Source organism: Piliocolobus tephrosceles, chromosome 1 (assembly GCF_002776525.5).
Source record: "Piliocolobus tephrosceles isolate RC106 chromosome 1, ASM277652v3, whole genome shotgun sequence".
Classification (NCBI taxonomy): Eukaryota; Metazoa; Chordata; class Mammalia; order Primates; family Cercopithecidae; genus Piliocolobus; species Piliocolobus tephrosceles.
Window position 1 is genome coordinate 95,525,707 of NC_045434.1, and position 21,085 is coordinate 95,546,791.

Here is a 21,085-nt window from a genome sequence, read left to right on the forward strand (position 1 = left end):
TACCCAAGCTTGTCTGTGCTGTCTAAGGCTTCCTGGACTTACTGGAATCCGTTTAATGACAGCGACCATCTGCCACCCCTCCTAGTGATCAGCCCCTTCCCCTTTCCTCCCTGCTCCTCCTTAGCCTTTCCTAGCAGGGAGTCTGCATCCTGCATTCCTGGGCAGAGTTCTGATGACGTCTGTCCTGTTTCACAGCTCACATTCTGGGGGTCTCTGACCTTTGCCCCTCCTTCTCAATCTCCCTGTCTGTAGCCACCAGGATGAGCCATTTGCACCCATTCCCACCCTCCTTCCCTTCTACCATTGCCCAGCACAGCTTAAGGCCCTCACACTTCTATCTTTCATGCATGGGACCCTTCTCTCTTTAGCTGAGTTCTGCTTATTACTCTGTCTCTCTTCCTTTGATCCCTTTCCCATGTCTTTCCAGAAGTCCCCTGGTCTCTTACTTCAATCTGCCTGTTTTCCCTCTGCTGCACCTTTCTGCTGCGCCTTCCTTCTCCGTTAACTCCCTTCTGAAGACTCCCAACCCATCCCTCCAACAGCCTCTGCTTGCTTCTTGGGCTGGAGAAATTTCTTTTCATCTCCCCTCATCAGTCATATGGGGCAGATCCCTCAGAATTCCTGCTGTTCCTGGCAGCGCAGCCAGGAGCAAGTGATTCTGTAGGAAGAGTCCACTTCCATGGGATACAAGGTATTGAGGAAAGCTGGAGTGGGGACTTGAAGCAGGGAAGTGTCTCTTCTGCTCTCATCTTATTCCAGGGTGAAATAGCATGGCTCCAGTGCTATCTCCTAGCCCAGAGTTTAGGGCGAGTTTAAGGGGTGACTGGATTAAATACCCACATTTCAGGAGTGGTTTGGGAAGGAAGTTCCAAAACTACTGAAACAGAGGTTAAACTGCTCCTGTCCCCACCTTCCATTACAGAGAATTCTGCCCGTAAACCCACTGAGGGATGGGTTTTCGGAGGCTTCCCTGTGCCCTGCTCCGTCCTCTACCTCTTCCTTGTTCTTGGAGCCCTCCTGTGCCCCCCTGAGAACCTAACCCCCCATCCATCTATCCATCAGAGGGCTGTGAGCTTGATTGATTCTGATATCAGGAAGCAAAGGCTGCTCGTTAGAATGCATGGCACCCTGTCCCTCTTGCTGGGAGATAATCGAGGAGGAATATTGCCTCGTCCAGGAAACGAGGTGCTAAATTTGTTGTGAGATAGGTGTCACAAGCAATCAAAACGAGCCTTTCTGCATCCAGCCCTGGACAACTAAATGAGAAATCATTAGGTTATTGCAGAGACCAGGGACAACAGAGGCAGAGGGATGAGAGATCCCCTCCCTATTCCTTGGGGGTGGGCAACACGGGGAGATCAAAAAGGGAAAGGAAGAATCAGAGATGGAGTGAAAGAGTGTGAGGGAAGAGGAAGGCTGCTTTCTCAAGGTTTTTCTTCACCTGGATGCGGGGTATCCTCTTTGCCACAACTGCGTCCAGCTCCTGTCTAGGCAGTTTTGTGTGAAGCTTTAGTGGGCACCTTCATCAGTCACATGCTTCTGGCCCCTCCTCTGGCATCTAGGGTGGTTCTGAGGCTGAGATGTACTGACACAGAACAGAGACACAAGTGAGCAGAGTTGGGTGCCCCCAGATCAGCAGAATTTGGGGTGAGTAGAAAAGCGGAGACAGGCTCACATGGGAGGCTGATGAGGGCACAGTTCAGGGTGGCTGGTTTTGGTAGGATGGGAAAGGAAACTGAATACTCCTTTACAGCCCCTCTGGGAAGACTGCCTGGAGGACAGGGATTTGAAGGTTGCATCGCAGGCTGTGGATGGATGTAGGTCTGCTAGGAGATGGTGGAGTGGCTGGCATGTGGACAAGTAGGTTGCTCTCTCTGCTAAATATTTGCCTCCTTCATGGAAATGAGGGCACAGAGCTGCCCTGGTGTTCACATGCTTTGGGGTCCCAAGAACAGTCATTAGTGTGCATGCCCTAAAGAGAATGTCTGTGTGCCCACACCACAGGCTTGCAACTGGTCACTAAAATCATGCCCCCATCAATATCCCGTACATTTCTGAGAGTGGTAAGATGAGTGGTTTTGGCTTCCTTGGTCTCCTCTGTTCTTGGGGCATTTGTTTTCTGCCTGACAAGGAAACTGAGCGAGGCAGAGCGGGGAAGAACAAGAGTTCCAGCGTCATCAATCCTGACGTTCTACCTCTGGATGCTCCCTCCTGTATGCAAGCCTCTGCCTATTGAATGCTGCCATATTGAGACCTGCTCCTACAGCTCTTAATTATGGAGCCTCCACTCCAGGCTTCCTCAGCTCCCCGCGCAAATTAACATTCTGTGCCCCTTGCACGTGTAGAATGAACCGAGTTAGATGGATCGATTCAGCAGCCGGTTGGAACTGCTTTTACTTTACGCAGAATTGATCCAGATGACCCCAACCTGGGGATACTAGCAGCGCCTTTGCAGGAAATATTTTTAATAGAGATTAATTGGAAAACTCTAGCATGTCCTGCTTATGTGCAGAAAGTGCCTTATTCTCCCTTTTGGTGGCTGTATACTGACACTAGTATGTCGATGTGTGATAACACGTGCACGCTTACCTAGACAGGTGAATGCAAACAAGGACACATGTGTCCCCCGTTGCACGCAGATACAAAACACACTCACATCACCATAGGCAGCCTTTTCCTTTTCTGATTCTTCTCAAGCCTGTCCCCAAACCTTATCAGCTGACACACATGGCCCTGTGCAGCTTAGATGTGCCACAGCTTCCACTTTCATCTTTCTGAATCTGGACCTTTTTCTTTGTCTATGTCCATTCTCTCCATAGCCCAGAAGTTTCTGGAGTGCAGAGCCAGAGAAATGTCCAGAAAGAGAAGGTGTTAGGTTTTTAAAGATGCCTGATTTATGTGCAATTTATTTATGTGCCTGAAACCCAGCCACTTCCAACTGCTCACTGGACTTTTATGTTTCTGTATCTTGGCTCATGCTGTTCCCTTTGTTTGAAATACTTTTCCCCCAGTTCTCTGGCTGTTGAAATATTTCTTGTCTTCAAGGCTCAATGCCATTCTTGCCGATAAATATGCATTTATTGAACACCTACTCTGTGCCAAGCAAGACCACCCATGTCCAACTTCTGAGGCTATAGTAAGGACCCAGAGCTATAAAAGGCTAACATGAGTCTCAGCCCAAGGGAAGACCAGTTTGGAAGTCAGATATGAAAAAAAAAAATGCAACGTATTTGTTCATTCAACAAACATCAATTAAGACATTCATTCAACAAGCATCTATTAAGGCTGTAAGCTCCTGAGTGGAATAAGACCCCCATGTCCATGTCCTCAGGAGTATTCAGATGCACTGGTTCCAGATCATTGTCCCCCACCAAGTCGGCCCTGATTTCATCTCATCAGCATGGGCTACTACTGCATGACACTGGTAGAGTCTCTCAGCACTTAATTATTTGGGTTTGTTTTTTTTTTTTTTTTTTGAGACGGAGTCTCACTTTTGTCACCCAGGCTGGAGTGCAGTGGCCGGATCTCAGCTCACTGCAAGCTCCGCCTCCCGGGTTTACGCCATTCTCCTGCCTCAGCCTCCCGAGTAGCTGGGACTACAGGCGCCCGCCACCTCGCCCGGCTAGTTTTTTGTATTTTTTAGTAGAGACGGAGTTTCACCTTGTTAGCCAGGATAGTCTTGATCTCCTGACCTCGTGATCCGCCCGCCTCGACCTCCCAAAGTGCTGGGATTACAGGCTTGAGCCACTGCGCCCGGCCTTAATTATTTGTTAACTAATTTGTCTCCCCTGATAGAATGTGAGAGCAGGCAACTTCCCATTTTCCAGCTTGTGCATCCCATCAAGCACACTGTTTGGCTTCCAGGAGAGCTGTGCTCAATATACCAGCCAGGCTGAACTGTTTCTAGGATCCTAAAAGGCCTCCCTTTCCCAACTTCACACTGCTGTCTATGCCCTCTGCCTTCCCAGAACAGTTTTTTCTCCCTTCTCTCTCTGCTTACCAGGAAAACTCCTACTCATCCCTCAGAGCTTGTCATAGACATCACTTCCTACAGGATTTCTTCCTGCACCTCAGGTACTTTCCTCCATGTTGCCCCATCATGACCATTGTCGCACTGTATGGACTTGGTGCTTGAGTATGTCTACTGGACTTGAAGCTGGATGATGGCAGGACTAGGTCTGTCGTGTTTACCTTGGTATTCCAGGGTCCAGGACAGTGCACAGTATGTGAGGCATTCAATAAGTATTTATTACATGAATAAATGTATATTGAATTGAGTTTATTTTCCCTGGAGGATGGTGGTTTATACATTTATCCTTAATTCAGATAAACAAACAATAAGCATTTACTGAGCACCTATGGTGTGCGTGGATGATGCATGACTAAGATTACATGTATTGCCTCAAGAAGTTTGCCATCTATTCATCTGGAAAAGGAGCCAGAATAAAATAAGGTATAGCTGCAGACTAAACTCCAGGTCTAAATCCATATGATTATGTTCAAGTCCCATTACCATGTCTTTGGCATCATGGTTAACCGCCATGGGGAAAAGGTTTTACTTATTCCTTTGACTTCCATCTTAGACTGTTTTTTGACCTGTTATTTCCCCTTCAGATGACCCTGTTTAAAGAATTCCTTCCTTTAAACTTCGAGTCCACCCTAATTGACCTGTTACAAATTATTTGATGGGTGTAAGTCCCAAGTAAGAAGAAAATATATGGTATGTAAATAGAATGCTAAAGCACCAGAGTTGGAAGGAATCCTAAATATTACCTAGAACCCTCTGGAGCATTGCTGTCAGGTGGCCATCCAGCCTTATCTTGAATACCTCTAGTGATGGAAAGCCTCTGCTATGTGCTATTAGACAATTATTATGTAAATAACAGTATCTGTTCCTTGGGATCTACAACTGCTAATGTGTATCCTAGGGCTTGTGTGGAAGGTGCAGTGATGGGGTCTGGGGACACACCTGTGTTACGGGCATGTCTAGTGTCTGCCAAGCCAGCCTTTCTTAGAGGCACTAGTGGAGAGCCAGGGAGGGTGGATGTCTAGAGCATTCATCAGAGCCCCACACCTTCCCGTATTAGTTGCTCACCTGGCTCGTAGACTCAGATCTGGAAGTGCTAGAGAAATCTACAAGTCATCTGTGGCAATGAGTTCTAGCCTCTGGAAGGAGAATAATGTCTAACACCTAAACCTGTTGGTCTTTTTTTTTTAATTTTGAGGCGGGAAAGAGGGGCAAGAGTTGGGGGATGGGAGGTGAGGGGGCATGGAAGTGTAATAAAGCTTGTTAAAATTAGAAAGAGAGAGATGTCCTTCAGAGTGCTTGCCTGGTATCAGAAGATCTGGATTTACTTCCAGTTCTTTTGGTTTCAGGGTCAAGGAGAGAATGCCCTCCTTACTGTTGCCCAATCCTTTGTGGATTTCTGAGTCAAGGCTGTTTATTCAGGAGACTGTTCCTAAAAGTGCCAGAAGACCTCTAGAGAGAGTCTGGGACCAGCCTGCATTTCTTCCTGGGCTTCCAGTCTGTTGTGGGGACCCAGGCACCATTCTGACTCTTCTCAGATTGTGCTTAGAAGCTCTGTTGGTAACAGTGGTAACTAAGAATGTTGAAGCAAGCAGTGGGAGGTTTTCAGAGCAGAACTTACACTTTCCTTAATTATGGAGCCTGTAGGGAGGTGTCGTACCCAGAGGGGTTGGATTTTACATAAAACAAGGGAATGGGGTTAGACCTCAGGAAAAATTTTGTGCCTGCCCAGGAGAAGGCAAGATGGCAGGAGATGAAGGAGTAACTGATTGACCTCTCTTCTAAGAGGGTGAGGTTAGAGAGCCCCTTGAGGACGACTGTGCGAGGGAGGTGAGCTGTGAGCCAGCCTTCGTTTGTGAGGAGACACAAAGGCCCTGTCCTCTGTTGCCTTCTGTGTTACCTCATATATAGCCCACCTCATTCTCTTCTCTCCATCCTTGGCTAATCCTTTCAAAGCTCCCTTCCATTTCCCAAAGACTTTACTCCTTTTCTTTGACCTGGAAGCTGAAGACCTTCAGATGAGGCCAGAGGGTGGGAATCGCAACCCGGATTTCTGCCTGTGGGACCCCACTGCCTCTGCCACCCGTACTGTTTCCCCTCAGCCTTCTCCAGTGTCTTCTCGCTTGCTCTTCTGTCCTTCTTACCTCCATTCTCATTTTCCTCTCCCAGATGGTCTCCTTACTTTTTTTCTTGATTCTCACTTCTCATTTTTAATCAAATTTCCCAACTTCCTCTTCTCCAACTCCTCTCTCTTCACCTTTTTTTTCTTCTTTCAGTGAAGGAGGGTTTCCAGGAAGAGCCTCTTCTTGCCTCACCATCAGGGCAGGAAGAGTAGGCTTTGGGGTGTACCCTGCCTCTAGAGAGGAGCCCTCTGTCATTGTGAGGCTAGTGCCAAAGCCACCAGGAATTTGGAGACATGCCCACCCCACATACCTCCCTCCCTCACTGACCCTCGGCTCCTTCAAAATAAAGAATGTTGGAGTGGTGACCATCAAGACCTTTCCCATCCACCTCTAGTCATCATTCTAATTCAGTTCTCTTCTCTTCCCCCTGCTTGTCTCTCTGTCCTGTCCTCTGTTTCTTTCATATTGTAGTGTCCTCTTAGCACCTTTCTTCCTTACCTGACCTTAAAACCATCTTTAACAGCCTCTTGCTTACTTTTCCCACAACTAGCTTTCTCTTTTATTTCCTTTGCTCTCTATTTCTGCCTATGACTCTTTCTTCTCATCCTTTTTCTCTTCCCAGTCTGCCTTTGCACATTGAGGCATCTCCTTCAATGTCCTGTGTCTCGGTTTCCTTCCCTCCCACTGTGTGGACCTGGGGATTGGTGGAAATCCAAGTCTTGGACCCTGCCTCCATATGCTCCTGTAGGTCGGGGAGGCAGGTTGCAGGGCCTGCATGGGGAGGACAGAGGCTCCCCCTCCCTTTCTGCTTTCCCACCCCATCTTCTGATGCCTTTCTCCATCTCTTGCAGCCTTCCCTGGCCCTGGCCTAGTTTCTGCTGTCTTGCCTCCTTCCTGCTCTGTCTTTTGCTCTCATTCCTCTTAGCCTCCTGTCTGAACTAAGTCCCTGTCTGCCACCTGCCTCCTGTCTCCCCCACCTCCATTTCCTTGCCCACTAAAGCCAGATTGAAATTCAGGTTTTCGCAGAACTATCCACCAGCCCTGCCACCCCCTTTCTGCTCCCACCTGTCAGTCGTACCTGCTATAGCCAACACATTTAGGCTCCCCATGCCATTGTCCATCCCATAAAACATTCTCAGGAGCCCCTGCCAGGACACAACACATTTGCATAGAGCTGCCCTACTAGGTCTGGCCCAGGTGCCCTGAGCTGGAGGTTCAAATAGGGCAGGTGGGAGTGTTTCGAGCCACCACTGCCAGCCTTTTCCATGTAGAGCTCAAAGTCCTGTGAGTGGGTGTGGGCTAGCAGGTCGCTTCAGGGACCCCAGCCTGCCTGACCTCTATCTTCTATGCACCACCATGAGCCTATTGGAAGGGATGTGAGAAAATCTGATGGGAGCTTCTAATGAGAAAAGAAAGGATGGCCTCTCTTTTCCTATGCTGGATACCTCATCTGGGACCTCAGCCTCTGTCTTAGTGACACAAACCCACAGACCTCCCTCCACAGACCTGCAGGATGAGGGAGGAAACGCCCCAGGGAATGCCAAGATGGGCCCAGGTACACTAGTTCCTCCCAGCAGTCGGTGCTGAGTCCTTAAGTGTCCTCAAGGTTTGACTGAGGCCCCAGGACAGCAGGAGGCCAGGGTGCAATCCAAGGACATTAGAGATGGGAAGGCACTTGGGGGCCAAGTGAATCTGAGGGAGGAGTCTGAGACTCAAATAAGTGAAGTGACCTCTCCAAGTCAAACAGCAAGTTGGTGGCAGAGCCAGGACCAGACAAGCCCACATCTCCTAACTTCTGGCTTAGAGTACTTTTGTCCCTTCCTGGTAGGGCTGTGCTGAGCAGAATCCCCCTTGCATTTTTCAGGACTCTGTTCCTGCCTCTTGGGGTGACTACTCTAAGGGCCCAGAACAGCAAACTTTATTGCCCTGTCACTATGAGCACCCGCCAGCCCCTCCAGCCAGCCGCTGCAGCTGGCCTCTGTGGTCTGCTCAGATGCAAGGAAACCAGGCCAGACCATGGCCACTTGTAAAATCCCATCTGGTCCCTGGAAAGATTCCCCTATGGCTGTCCCTACCATACCCCCAGCCTTAGAGATGGACATCAGGGAGGCGGTGGCCAAGCTGCTTTGGTTGAGGGGAGACAGATTGATTCTTCTGCCCATGGCTTCGGCTTCCTGGGACGAGAAAGGACCAGCAGTGGGAAGATGGTAAGGGTGGATCCAGTCTGGGCATTTGAGGCTCCTACTGTTCAGTGTCTTTTTCACTGCAAACTGTGAAATGAAGCCAGAGCGCTTTGGTGGCAGAGAGAGGAGGTGATAATAGTCCTTAAATGTTTGGAAACTTGTCTTTGGGGAATGCTGTTTGTCATTTCCCTGTCTTCGTCTGATGCCCATATCACCTGACCTCTACGCATAGTCATTCCTCTGAGATTATCCATTGAGAGCAAGGCAATGGAGTTTTCTGACCTCTGATGCCTCATCTGTCAAAGGAGGGGATTAAGAGTCTCTAAAGTCATCACATCAAAATTTGACATTTTAGGATTCCGGGCTGGGCTGTGTATAAGGCAAAATCAACAGACCCAGACCCCTCATCCGCAGTAGCTGGGCAGGCACAGAGCTTTACTATGGGGAGCCTCTCCTGCCTCCGTGACCCTTGCCAGGTTTCTTTCTCTGGGCCTGTCCTCACCCTGCCCAGCCCCAGCCCAGCACTCCCCTCCCTTCCTCTCTCCTTCTTGCCGTCTCTCCGTCTCTCCTCCTCTATCAGAAGTGTCAATCTCTCCTTTCTTCTCTCCTTTCCCGTTCGGCAGCCCAGTCTAGAGAATTGAAATCCTCTTTTTTATGAGGGAACCCAATGCGAGGGGGCCTCTCTGGCTGTTGTATTTTTCATAGAGCGAGAAGGGAATGACTGGGGTAGGGGGGGAAAGAGTCCTGTGGGGGTGGAGAGAGCCAAGATGTGAGAGCAGAGAGGGAGGGAGAGTGGAGTGTGGAGAGATTTAGTTCCATCTGAAAGCTGTCGGTGCGAATCAAAGGCTTCCCTTTGAACCAGCAGCACGATCTGGAGTGGAGAGCGTGGGGACTGCTCTGGCCCAGGGGGTTCATTACTGCTCGTTTGATAAATCTGGGGAGACAGGGCCTGTCCTCCACCACCCCCCTCTTCTGCCGCCTGGTCCCCTGGCATCTCATGTGCTTGGCCCCATTCCCTCTCTGGTTCCGGGCTGGCCTGGCAGCCCAGGCTCTGGGAACATGACCATCAGGGCACGTGTGCAAAGACACGGAAGCAGACGGGCGTCCATGGGTGCAGAGACAAGTACTTGAATGTGGGAGGGGTGTGTGTACTCATGTGCTTGCTGGTAAATGCGTGTGCTTGTGTGTTATGGTACATGTGTCCCTATAAGAAGTGTATGGTGTGTGTGTGCGTGTGTGTGTGTGTGTATGTGTGAATCTAAGCATTTCCAGCCTCTCTAGGATAGATTTAGAGGTCAATTCCTAGTTCTTCATCAAAAATGGGATTCGACCTCATTGTCCTCTCAGGTCTTTACAGAAGCAGGAAGTGTGTTCACACACAGAGACTGGCCTGGCTCTGGACTCCAGTGCTGTGATGAGGATGGAGCAGGGAGCTGGAGAACAGGGATAGTTGCCCCAGGAAGATCAGTGTTAAGAGGCAGAGTGCTCCAGGTGAGGGGACAGTATTAAGGGGAGGTGGAGAGGCCCCTGGGGACTGGTTTTGCACAGTGACCTGAATCTGACCTGGGAGGTTCCAAGAGAAGACAACAGTGGCCAGGCTGCTGAGATGGCATTCCAAGGAAGCCAGTGGTCTGGCTGCTTGCTGTGTTCTCTGTCCGATACTTACAAGCTGTGTGACTAGATGGAAGTTTCTTAATGTCCCTGAGCCTTAGCTTTTTTGATTAAGGATAGTAATGGTGCCTACCTCATTGGGTTTTTGTGTATAAAAGTGGTAGGGGATCAGTGAGCTGCACAGAACAGTCACTGGCCCTTTATAAGCAGGGGCTACTTCTGCTGGTAGCCACTGGTGTCCTGAAGGTTGGTGCTTTATGAATCACCAGAATCTCTCTGGATGCTGTTGAGAGTCATTCCAGCCTTGGCTACCGCTCTTCCCTTTGTGTAGGAACATCTAGACCAAGCCTTCTATGCTGGTGGCAGCACGTGGGACAAGTCCTGCGTGGCTATAGAGTGCCGGCCAGCCCAGACCTGAAGAGTGCAGCCTCCCAGGAGGTAAACAGGGTTAAGATGGGAGTCTGAGCTGTAGGGCAGGAAGCAGAAGTGGTATATGGGCAGAACTTAGGGTCACTGATAGTTCTTTTTCGGGTAGAGGTCGTGAATCTCGTCCATTCAGGAGAGACATCCTGGATATCCCTGTAACAGAAAATACCTGAGTTCACATCCCATCTCTGCCACTTAGCAGCTGTACCTTAAGCACCCTGAGCCTTATTTCCTTTTTCTATAAAACGGAGATAATAATAGTGGATTTTTACGCAGAAACAATGACTACAAGGCATCTGCCTCAGTGCCTGGCACACAGTTGGCATCTTATAATTGGGAGTGTTTATTATTAAGGAACATTGCTGGGGTTGAAGGGTCAAGGAAGGTAAGTCAAAGCATCTCGGTTATCCAGGGGCTCCCAGGAGTGTGGGGGAGACAGAAACACACACATATGAGTAACTTTTAATCCAAGGCAGGCTGTGATAAAGTGTTATAACCAGAGGCCCAACAATGCAGTAGGAGAATAGGGAGGGAATGATTCCCAGTCTGAGGCTAGAGGAGCTTTGCCCTATAGAGTGCTGGTGGTGGGGGTTGTGGGCTAACCTGAAAGGACAGATGTCTGAGAGAGAGGCAGAGAGGAAGCTGGTGGACGACTGGGGTTCTCTCTTCTCTCACCTCTCCTCGTCTGGGGAAGAAGCACAGAACTGCCACACCAAATTCCCTATTGCTCTCCTACTTTCTCCCCAGTGTCCCTCTGTGCTCCTCTCACCCCTCAAGGCTCTGATCTCCTCCACCTAATTAGGCTATCCACCTGCCTGCAAACCCTGGCTGGGCCTCCTTGTAATTTCCTATCCTAGTGAGAAAAATGGAGTGTCCAACCCTGGGGCAGGAGATGGGGTGCTGCCAGGGCCCCCATCTCCCCTCCCACCTCTGTCTTTCTCCTGGTCTCCATCTCTCTGTCTTCCTTCCCCCTTGCTTTGCCTTGGGTCTCTATTACTCCATGGGTGTCTTTGTCTCACTGGCTCCTCCTGGTGCTTTTTTCTCTGGATTTCTGTCGGCCTGCGTCTTTTCCACCCTGGGCTCTTTCCCACTGAGCTCGCCTCTTCCCTTCTCACTCTAGTCTCCTTTCCCTCCTCGCTCTCCCTCTGCCTCTGTGTGGGTGTCTGTCTATGTCTCTGTTTCTTAGCGTTGTCTGCGCCTCTGTCAGCCTTCTGGGTACGTGTGGGTGCGTGTGAGTATGTGTGAGTGTGCGTGCCCTGGCACACCAGTGTGCTGCTCAGTTTTTCTCTGGCTGTCTTCACAATGACTGCTTAAGAGCTCACCACAGCTGTGATGGTGTCTGAAGGCAGGGGGGGAGCAAGATCAAAGCAGGTGGGAATACACTTAAAACATACGCACGGAATCTCACTGGCTGGCCCCAGACTGGAGCTGCCAGGATTTGACCCAGCAATGGTCTGTTTTCACTTTATGTCGGTGGTCAGGACCTTCCTGGTTCCCCTCCCACCAGGCCCCCCGAGGCCACCTCCCCACCCCACATAGAGCAGTTTCCTTGTGTTTCTGTTTGGCACTGGTTTTATTTCCTGGAAGGGGGCGCAGGCATAGGAACGGGATTGAAATGTCACCCCCAGTCCAGGGCAGGCTCTGCTCTGTGGCATGGATGATGGACGGCCAGGCAACCAGAACCTGAGAGGCAGGTGTGCACACGGATGTGTGCCTGGGCTACTTGCTAGGCCACTTGTCTTGGGTTCTTGGTGGCTTCTTGACACTCAAGGGCAAACCAACACCTCATCCCCCTTTTACATTGCAATGCTCCTGGGTCCCCTCTCCCCTTCCTGCTAACTGAGCAGCCACGCCCTGTCTGAGGCCTGTACCTCACTGCTTACTTTCTAGGCTTCCTCTGCTCTCCCACATCCCCTCGCCACCACCACATGTCAGGACCGTCCAGAGCCTGTTCCCCTTGCCCTTCCCTTCTCTGCTCCATGTTCTCTTTTTCAGGGAGTTTCCCAGGACCGACTCCAAGTTCCACCCAGCATTGTTCCTCCTCTTGCTGGGAGGAGGGTTCTGTCCCCTTCACTAGCCGGGCCTGTCTCTGCCTCTGTGGAAGTCTGTGCGCCTCCCCTGGGGTCAGGGGCGTGCTCTGCCTCCTTTCCTGGATGGTGGTTTCACAGGCAGGACCGTGGACTCGAATTTGCTCACTCTCACTCCTTCAGTCAACAGACATATTTGGAACACCTGTAGTGCGCTGGGCAGCAGGCCCTGCACCTGGTGATGGGCTTGACTATGAGTGACATGGTCCAGACTCCTGGAGCCGCCCCTGGGGCCCAGCAGGAACGGGGAGGCCAGTGCAGTATGGGCCCTACTACAGCAGAAGTGAGACGTGAGTAGGAAGGCCTTGAGGGTCTACACGAAAGTCACGGGAGACTTCCCAGAGGAAGTGACTGTTTGAGTCCCGAGGGAGCAGGGGAGCAATGTCCTCCCCGGGGAAAGGCCTGTGCAAGGGCTTGAAGAGGTGACAAAGGCCTAATGTGTACAGATCAGAGAGAACAGCACTTGTGAGGGCAGACTTGGGGCATTCCCGTAATCATAAGCCAGGTCGGCATAACCCAGGGGCATCTGAACTCTATTTGGGATTCTGTGTTGGCTGCAGGGGCTATGTTGGGACCAGAAAACATTGCCTGTGGCTTTAGTAGGCTCAGGATCTAGGCCACCTTTCCATCGAATTAAATTCCCGAGATGTCTTTACTTCCCCCTCTTTCTCGACTCTCTGCAGCGTTATTACTTCCACCCCCCTGTGTCTGGACTGAATTGCTTTAGTCAGACCTAAACCAAGAGGAAACTTCAAAACTCCCAGAAAGTCAGATACCAACTTCTTTGTCATGTTCCTGTTCCGGTTTCGAGTTGTCCCTCTAACTGTCTTAACTGCTCAGGAGAAATAATGATCATAGCTGCCATTTAGTGCATATAGGCAAGGGACTATACCGAGCATAATACACACCTCATCTCATTTGACTTTGACGGCAATCCAGAAATAGACATTAACATTCCCCAGTTTACCAGGGAGGAAAATGAAGCTTAGCAAGTAACTTGGCCAAGGTCACTGGGTGAGGAAGCCACATAGGCAATATGTAAAGCATAGTCTGTCTCCTAAACCTATACTCTTAGTATTTGGGCACAGAGGGATTTGGCGCTCCTCGTCCAGGCTTGTCATTGTACAGGTGAGCAAATGGGGGCCCAGATGAGGAATTGACATGCCCAAGGTCACACCACTCTTCACCTCCACAAGACCCCAGTCTCCTGATTCTTACTTCAAGTGCTTCCCATCTCCGTCTTGCTGCAGGGTCAGCTTCCTCTTCATTCCAAGTGGACAAGGAGCCAGCTGCTCACTGTCCTTGAGAGACTTCAGCGAGAGACCGGGGTGTCCAGGCTCTATGCAGGAAAGCTATGCATATAAATTCCACCTCTGAGCCAGGGCTCACCAGCAACCCCACTCTTAAGCCCTTGACTTGGGCTCCAGGGGCCATGGGAAGGAGAAATGTGAGTGTGGAGAGTTTGCAGCATGTAGCTGCACTAGAGAAATGCGCAAGGATATGAATAAATTTGAATAATAATGAGGGCAATGCTTGAATTAATAGTGTTGGCTGCTCACCTGACCCACCCCTCCCCCAGGATCTCAGCACCTGCCACCCTGATCTCTCGAAAGGGATTATCCTTTAGAAAACATGAATGAGAGATCAGGTCAGCAGACTTGAGGAGCCACTCATGGAGTATGGGAGACCCTGTTTCTAACATCCTGGCCCCTGCAGACCCAAAGAGCTAAATTTGCACACTTAATCAAGAGTAAAGGGTCTGTCTCATGCTAGATCACATTCTGGTTATCAGTCCACTCTAGGCCCCGGCCACCTCTTTTTCAGACCCCTTTGTGTGCAACAACCAATGGTGATGGATGTAGGATGTTCAGGGAGATTCAGATGGAGAAGAGAGCTTGGCCCTCTGCCTTAGAAGATATGTTCCCATTCTGCTGGAACAGAGAGGGCAAATGCCCTCACTTACCAGCTGCCCTCTATCCTGTGACAAACAAAATCCTGGGCATAACCCCTGATCGTTTGAGACAGGAAACCCTGTACATAGTGATGACAGCAGCTGAGTGATGCGACTGGTTACATTTGCCCAAGAGGCCAAGGAATGGGGCTAGAAGGGCTTCCTGGAAGAGGGACATGTACAGCAGATTTGGGAAGAAAAGGAGAAATGGGACTGGTGAAGAAAAAGGAAGGGAAGAGACGAGACTAGGATCCCACTTCTGTGGGGGCTTAGAGGGAGATCTTGGAGTGGGGAGGGTGAGTTAAGTTTGCTTACACACAGGAGGGATGATGGGTCAGACAAATTTTAGAAAGCTGTGGGCCGGGCGCGGTGGCTCAAGCCTGTAATCCCAGCACTTTGGGAGGCCGAGACGGGCGGATCACGAGGTCAGGAGATCGAGACCATCCTGGCTAACACGGTGAAACCCCGTCTCTGCAAAAAATACAAAAAAAAAAAAACGCCGGGTGAGGTGGCGGGCGCCTGTAGTCCCAGCTACTCCGGAGGCTGAGGCAGGAGAATGGCGTAAACCCGGGAGGCGGAGCTTGCAGTGAGCTGAGATCTGGCCACTGCACTCCAGCTCGGGCGACAGAGCAAGACTCTGTCTCAAAAAAAAAAAAAAAAAAAAAAAAAAAGAAAGCTGTGTTAGGAAAGGGTCAGATTTGGGGATTGTGGCCTCTGTGCAGGTTCATGAGCTGTGGGGGGAAAGAAGAAGGAGGAGGCTGTGACTTTTGGGGAGAGCTGATTTCAGTTACCTGGTGTGACAGGTTGGGAGCATGGCAAGGAAGTCCCAGAACTCTCCTTTGCTGTCCTCCAGTCACTCCCTTGTCCTCCTTCTTTTTTCCCCACAACCTGGCAAAGGAAGCTGAGCCCCATAGCTCACATAGCTCTGCAAGGAGCCTAGGCCTGCCCCACCACTGGGGCCGACCAGTGCTGGTTGGAACCGGTGGGTGGGAGTGGTGGGGGAGAAAAAACCCGCAATGCAATTCCCTGCTCCATTTAGGCTCCACAATTAAAGGCAATTACTCTGCAGTTCTCTAATCAAATGCTCCCGGCCGAGCTGCCAGCCGGGCAGCCATGTGTAGCTCCCACAGCCGGAGGGAGAGTGGAACAAAGTCACGTGGCTGCTCAGCTCCCACGGTGAGGGAGGCAGGGTGTGTGCAGGTGTGTTCATGTGTACACACTCAGGGCCCCCTGCACTTGGGAGCAAAGGATGAACACACGGAGCAGGGCACATGTGCCAAGAAGTGGGTTCAGAGCTACTTTGTTTTGGATACACTTTCCACCCAGGAAGCTTCCATACGCACATGTGGACGTGCCGGCTTCGTAGTATCTACCCTGGTGTTTTCATGGAGGAATTGGACCTGGCATAGTTGCACATGTGTGTCGGTTCACATTGGCTCCCATCAGCTCACATGTCACATGTCTAAACAGGAGTCGTTAATGTGGGGGTGGGCTGGTGCAGTGGGTAGTAGAGGAACGGCCAGGACCTGGATGCAGGGGCTCAGGCTCTAATCCCAGCTCTGTCATTAACTTGCCCTTGAGTAAGTTACTCTCCTCCCTGGAACTCAGGGTCCTTCTCTGTAAAATGAGAGGGTTGGACTAGGCCCGTTTCTAAGGCCTTTATATAACAGTGCACCGTTTTCTGTGTGATCGCTGAGCACTTCCGCTCCTGAACTCCATTCCCATGGGCCTTAAAGGGAGGAAGGAATAAAAGATGAGGACTTGGCATCTTAGAACAAAGGGGTTGAGGCTGAAGGGGGGCAGGGACCAGAGAGTCTCCATCCCCAACTGGAGGCTCTCTCCCTCCCTCCTCCTGCATGGGGAGCGCGACCTCTTAGAGGAGCCCCTCTCCTCTTACTCATCTTACCTAGTGCCAGCTTTGGCTTTGCAGGGACCCAGACCCGCTTCAGCCAGGAGCCGGCTGACCAGACGGTGGTGGCTGGACAGCGGGCCGTGCTCCCCTGTGTGCTGCTCAACTACTCTGGAATTGTGCAATGGACCAAGGACGGACTGGCCCTGGGCATGGGCCAGGGCCTCAAAGGTGAGTGGCTGGCTACCCAACGTCCAAACTATCCCGTCTTCTCCGCCATTCCCCACTTTCAGCATAGACTCCTGGACTCACCATCTCTTAGTTCCCTCACCACCCTTCTCTGTGCCACAGCCTCCCCTCTGTCTCTGCTACTGAGCTCCATCTCTATAGCTTTCCCACCCTGCAGCTCTGCCTTTCCTGCCACTGAGGACTGACTTGAGGAAGGCAGTACAAAGCCTGAGAGGTCAAGGGAAACCAAGAGACCTTTACATAAGATAGCTTCGACCAGACACAGATCCGTGAGGGGCGCTGCAGGCAGACAGTCAGCTAGCAGGAGGTGCTGGGAGACTCCAGAGTCTGCAGCAAGGGTAGGAGAGGGCATAGGCAACTTCTGTGTCCCGCAAGTGTCTCATGCCAGCCTGGCTCCGCTCCAGCCTCTCTCCTCCCCGCTGCCCAGGCGATGTCTGCTCAGAGGCCAAAAACTCATTTTAATATCAGCCTGAGCATTCATTTATTTATTCATTCAACAAGCCTTTATTAAGAACTGGCTATGTAGCTGGTGCTGAAGCAAACATAATGAGTCAGTCAAACACAATAAAACCAACCTCCTATATTCTAAAGCAAGTAAAGAGACCCTTGGAAAGGCTGCCTGGCAGAGTGGACACCTGGGTTCTAGTCCTGCCTCCACCACCTGCCAGCTGGGTGACCTTAGGAAAGCCACTTCAGCTCTCTGGACCTTCATTTACTGATGTGTGAAACAGGCATGGTGGTTGCAGGCCTGTCTGCCTTAGAAGTGCATTTGTGAGTTTTGAGCCAAATGGGAGAAGAGATTTGTAAAAACACGTTTTGGCTTTAAAGAACTGTAATGAAGTAAGTATGGGTGTGGGGGATGGGCTGTATATTTTTTTTCTTATTGTTGCTGAGGGAGTTGAGATTATTTGCTGTGAGTTCTATGTGTTAGTACAGGTAGGGGAAATTTGTCTGTGTAGAGCAATCCATATAAGGGAAAGAGATGGGTCTGGTAGATCTATCGATGATAGAAAGAGAAAGAAACCGGGAGAGAGAGTCAGCGGGAGAGAGAGTTAGATCAATAGATATGGAGTGAGAAGAATCGATAGCCTCTGGACAGAGGGAGATCATGGGAAGGAGCTGATGGTGGGAACGTGAGGGGTGGGCTGGGAAGCAAGAAGCCGGTGAGGGAGCCTGGAGGAAGGAGGGCAAGGCCCACTGCCTCAGCCACTGCTTCTGCAGGAAACCAGGACTCTTGTTTAGGGGCTTCTCCAGGGAGCCGGCGGGCCCCTGCCTCATCCTTCTTCCCTGGGTCTGCCTTGGGCTTCCCTCTGCCTTATGAGTCCCGCAGAGGTGCTCCAGTGAGCTCATGTCTGTGCCGCGATGCCCTATATTTCCTGGCGCCCACACACTCGCTCTCCCTCTCTCCCCCTCTCCTTTGCTCCCTGCTGTGTGCCTTTTTCTCTCCTCTTTCTCTCCTATTATTATGAGAGGCATTTGTCTGCAAACAGCCTTGGAGATTTCATCTGCTCCTGCTGGTCTCCCTGCTTCAGCTGCCCTCCTGTCCGCTCCTCCGGCTATATGGCTCCCAGCCTCGCCATGGGGTGTCGTGGCATCAGGTGTCTGTGTCTGGTGCCTCACCTTCTCACCTGCCAGTGGTGTCCCAGGAGAGGGCAGAGGGAGGAATACTGGTGTGGGATGGCTGAGGATGTGTCCTTGTTTCAAGGTTGGGCCTCATTCTTTCTGTTTCTGCAGCCTGGCCACGGTACCGGGTCGTGGGCTCCGCAGACGCTGGGCAGTACAACCTGGAGATCACAGATGCTGAGCTCTCTGACGACGCCTCTTACGAGTGCCAGGCCACGGAGGCCGCCCTGCGCTCCCGGCGGGCCAAACTCACCGTGCTCAGTAAGGACCCCAGTGCCCTTCAGTACTTTAAGGCCCCATCTCTCTGTATCCTGGCAGTCTCTCCCACTCTCCAATTCCCTCTTTAATTTCCCAGCTTCTCCCTCTCTGTTACCCTCCTCATCCCTGCCCTGATGCTCAAGTCCAGGTAGAAGAAAGTAAACCAGGCATGCGGGAGATGTGGGGTGCTGGCGGGGCGTGGACTGTGTGAGGCCAGCATCCTCTCTGCTCCAGCCAGTGCCTCGGCCACTCAGGGACAGGGCTTTCTGCCTTTTAGAAACAAGGCTGTGGAGACCAGGAACAGGGAAGTATGGAGTGATGGAGACCCGGGCCCTCCTCTCCCAGCTGTCCTGGCTGGCAGGCTTGTTGGTGATGAGGCGACTGCCTTCTACTTTCTTCTCAGCTGCCTTGGAGACCCCAAAGGGCCCCTGTGCCCCTCCTCCACCTCACCCCAGCCTCACACAGCCCTTCTTCCCTTCAGCTGCCTCCTTTCCTCCCTCAGCACTCGCCCTTTCTCTCAGATTCACCTGGAGGCCTCCTCCAGGAACGGGGGATTAGGACTGGAAGGAATGGGCCTTGAGGCTGAGAACTGGGGTGGGGGGTCAGAGGGCTGGGGTCCTGCTGTCTCTGGATGGCTGCTGGCTTTGGAAGCCCTGCAGCTCTTGGAAGTCCTGCGCCAGCCACCCACTGGGGGACCAAGCAGATGTCCCTCTGTGGTAACCCCCGAGGCCATTTGCATAATGAAGGGACTCTCTCCTGCAGCAGTGCCACAGAACCGGAATGAGGCCAGCTCCAGCACACCCCTTCCCCCGCTGCCCACTTAGCCCCCAGCCTCACTCTTGCAATACCTCTGAATCCGCCAGTCTTCCTGTTCTCTCCAGCCCTGTTGTCTCGCTGGGCCTCTGCCTCTGTTGCGCTTTCTGTCTTGGGCTTGGACTGTCCGTCTGTGACTCTCTTTCTTCCCTATTTACATTGACTCTGTCCCTTTTTTTCTGCCTCCATTTGATATAGTTTGCCTCTCTTCCTTTCCTTCCCTGTAACTTGAAATCACTGAATTTGCGGGGAGCCCCCAAGAGGGATGGGAGAAAGGAGAGAGGAGCTGAGGTGAGGGAGCTCGGGCACAAGGAAGGTTTTCTGTTGTTTGTTTGTTTATTTGGTTGGTTGGTTGATTGGTTTTTTTGAGACAGAGTCTCTGTCGCCCAGGCTGGAGTGCAGTGGCGTGATCTCGGCTCACTGCAATCTCCACCTCCTGGGTTCAAGCGATTCTTGTGCCTAAGCCTCCCGAGTGGCTGAGATTACAAGTGCCCGCCACCATGCCTAGCTAATTTTTGTATTTTTTAGTAGAGACGGTGTTTCACCACGTTGGCCAGGCTGGTCTCGAAATCCTTACCTCAGGTGATCCATTCATCTTGGCCTCCCAAAGTTCTGGGATTATAGGTGTGAGCCACTGCACCCAGCCTGTTGTTTTTTTGTTTTGTTTTGTTTTGTTTTTGTTTGTTTTTGCAAGGAGGGAGGTGAGAACATGAGAAGTCCTCAGAGCACAGTGGGAAGAGAGAGTCTTAGACTGCTGGTGGTTAGGAGACCTGGGCACCTTGGCCATTTTGGCATCATGATCCTAAAGAGGTGACAACCTCTGGGCATGAGTTCTCTCATCAGTAACATGGCATAATGACACCAGCCTTTTCTTAGCAACTGCTGCTTTGCTGCATGGGGACTTGTAAGCTGTGAAGGTCTGGGTGAATGTGAGGTGTCAGAATAAGTGAGGACTGGAGGGACCCAACAGCCAATTTCATTGGATGTAAAGGCCCTGAAGGACCAGGATTCAAGTCTGTGGGATGATTTGCTTTTCCTCTCTAGGACTAAAATGGGAAGAATTAGCAAGGAGCAGGAATGAGGTTAGACAGCAAAAATTAGAGGGTGAGCATGAATGCCAAGATATCATCTTTCATCCCTCACTGAAGCGTGTCAGCCCCATGCTCAACAAGCATTTCAAGGAACCATGAGACTTTTAGGAAACCTTCTTCCTTCTTTTTTCCTCCCTAACTGCCTCTATCGTAGGCCCTGGAAGGTGCTACTGCTGCCCTGGAGAACTCCCATCCTAATGAGTGGACCTTGATACTCTTTTCTGTCCTTCCTTATCACAGAGAGAGAGAGATGAAGAAAGGCCAACTAAGCTACTAAGTGTTGCTGTAACAATGTCTTATAATGGTACCCAGTGGCTTGGTTCAATCCAGGAAGAACCTGGAAAAGGAGAATATCAATGGGACCCCTAGATGGAAGAGTGCCTTGTTTAAAAGCTTGCAGGCCAATGAGGGAGAGCTACATAGCAGGGGAGCTGACTGACTTGTTTCGGGGGCATGGTGGGTCCTTGCTGGCCTGCCTGGATGACTTGGATGGATGAAGGATGGGGGGGGGGCCCAGGAGTAACTTTAACCTGAAAGGGAGACAGGGACGGATAGTCCAGCTGCTCTTCTCCCCTCACTCTCTCCTCTCCTTGTCTTTTTCTTAAATTCTCAAACACCCTGCCACCTGCAGCACACGGAGGCAATAAGAAGGCATGACACTTCCTGCATCCCTTCCTGCGTACCTGCTTACCTACAGCCTTTGCTCACGGCAGCTGGGGGACCCAGAGACTAGGCAGGGCAGAAATGAGGAGTGGGCTGTGCCCAGTGCCTGGTACCAGCCTCCCTGCATGACA

The 21,085-nt window shown here is 51.2% G+C and overlaps 1 protein-coding gene across 2 annotated transcripts in view; it reads left to right on the top strand.

Annotated features, from left to right (window-relative positions):
• Positions 1-21,085, top strand: part of KIRREL1 (kirre like nephrin family adhesion molecule 1) — a 103,583-nt gene that overhangs the window by 67,454 nt on the left and 15,044 nt on the right. Inside the window, exons 2-3 of one of the 2 annotated variants that reach the window (XM_023214144.2) lie at positions 16,339-16,488; positions 18,241-18,390. The exons of the other annotated variant lie outside the window; for it this stretch is intronic. Coding sequence (XP_023069912.1) covers positions 16,339-16,488; positions 18,241-18,390 — 300 coding nt within the window. The remainder of the gene's footprint in view (positions 1-16,338; positions 16,489-18,240; positions 18,391-21,085) is intronic. 2 annotated transcript variants of the gene reach the window in all.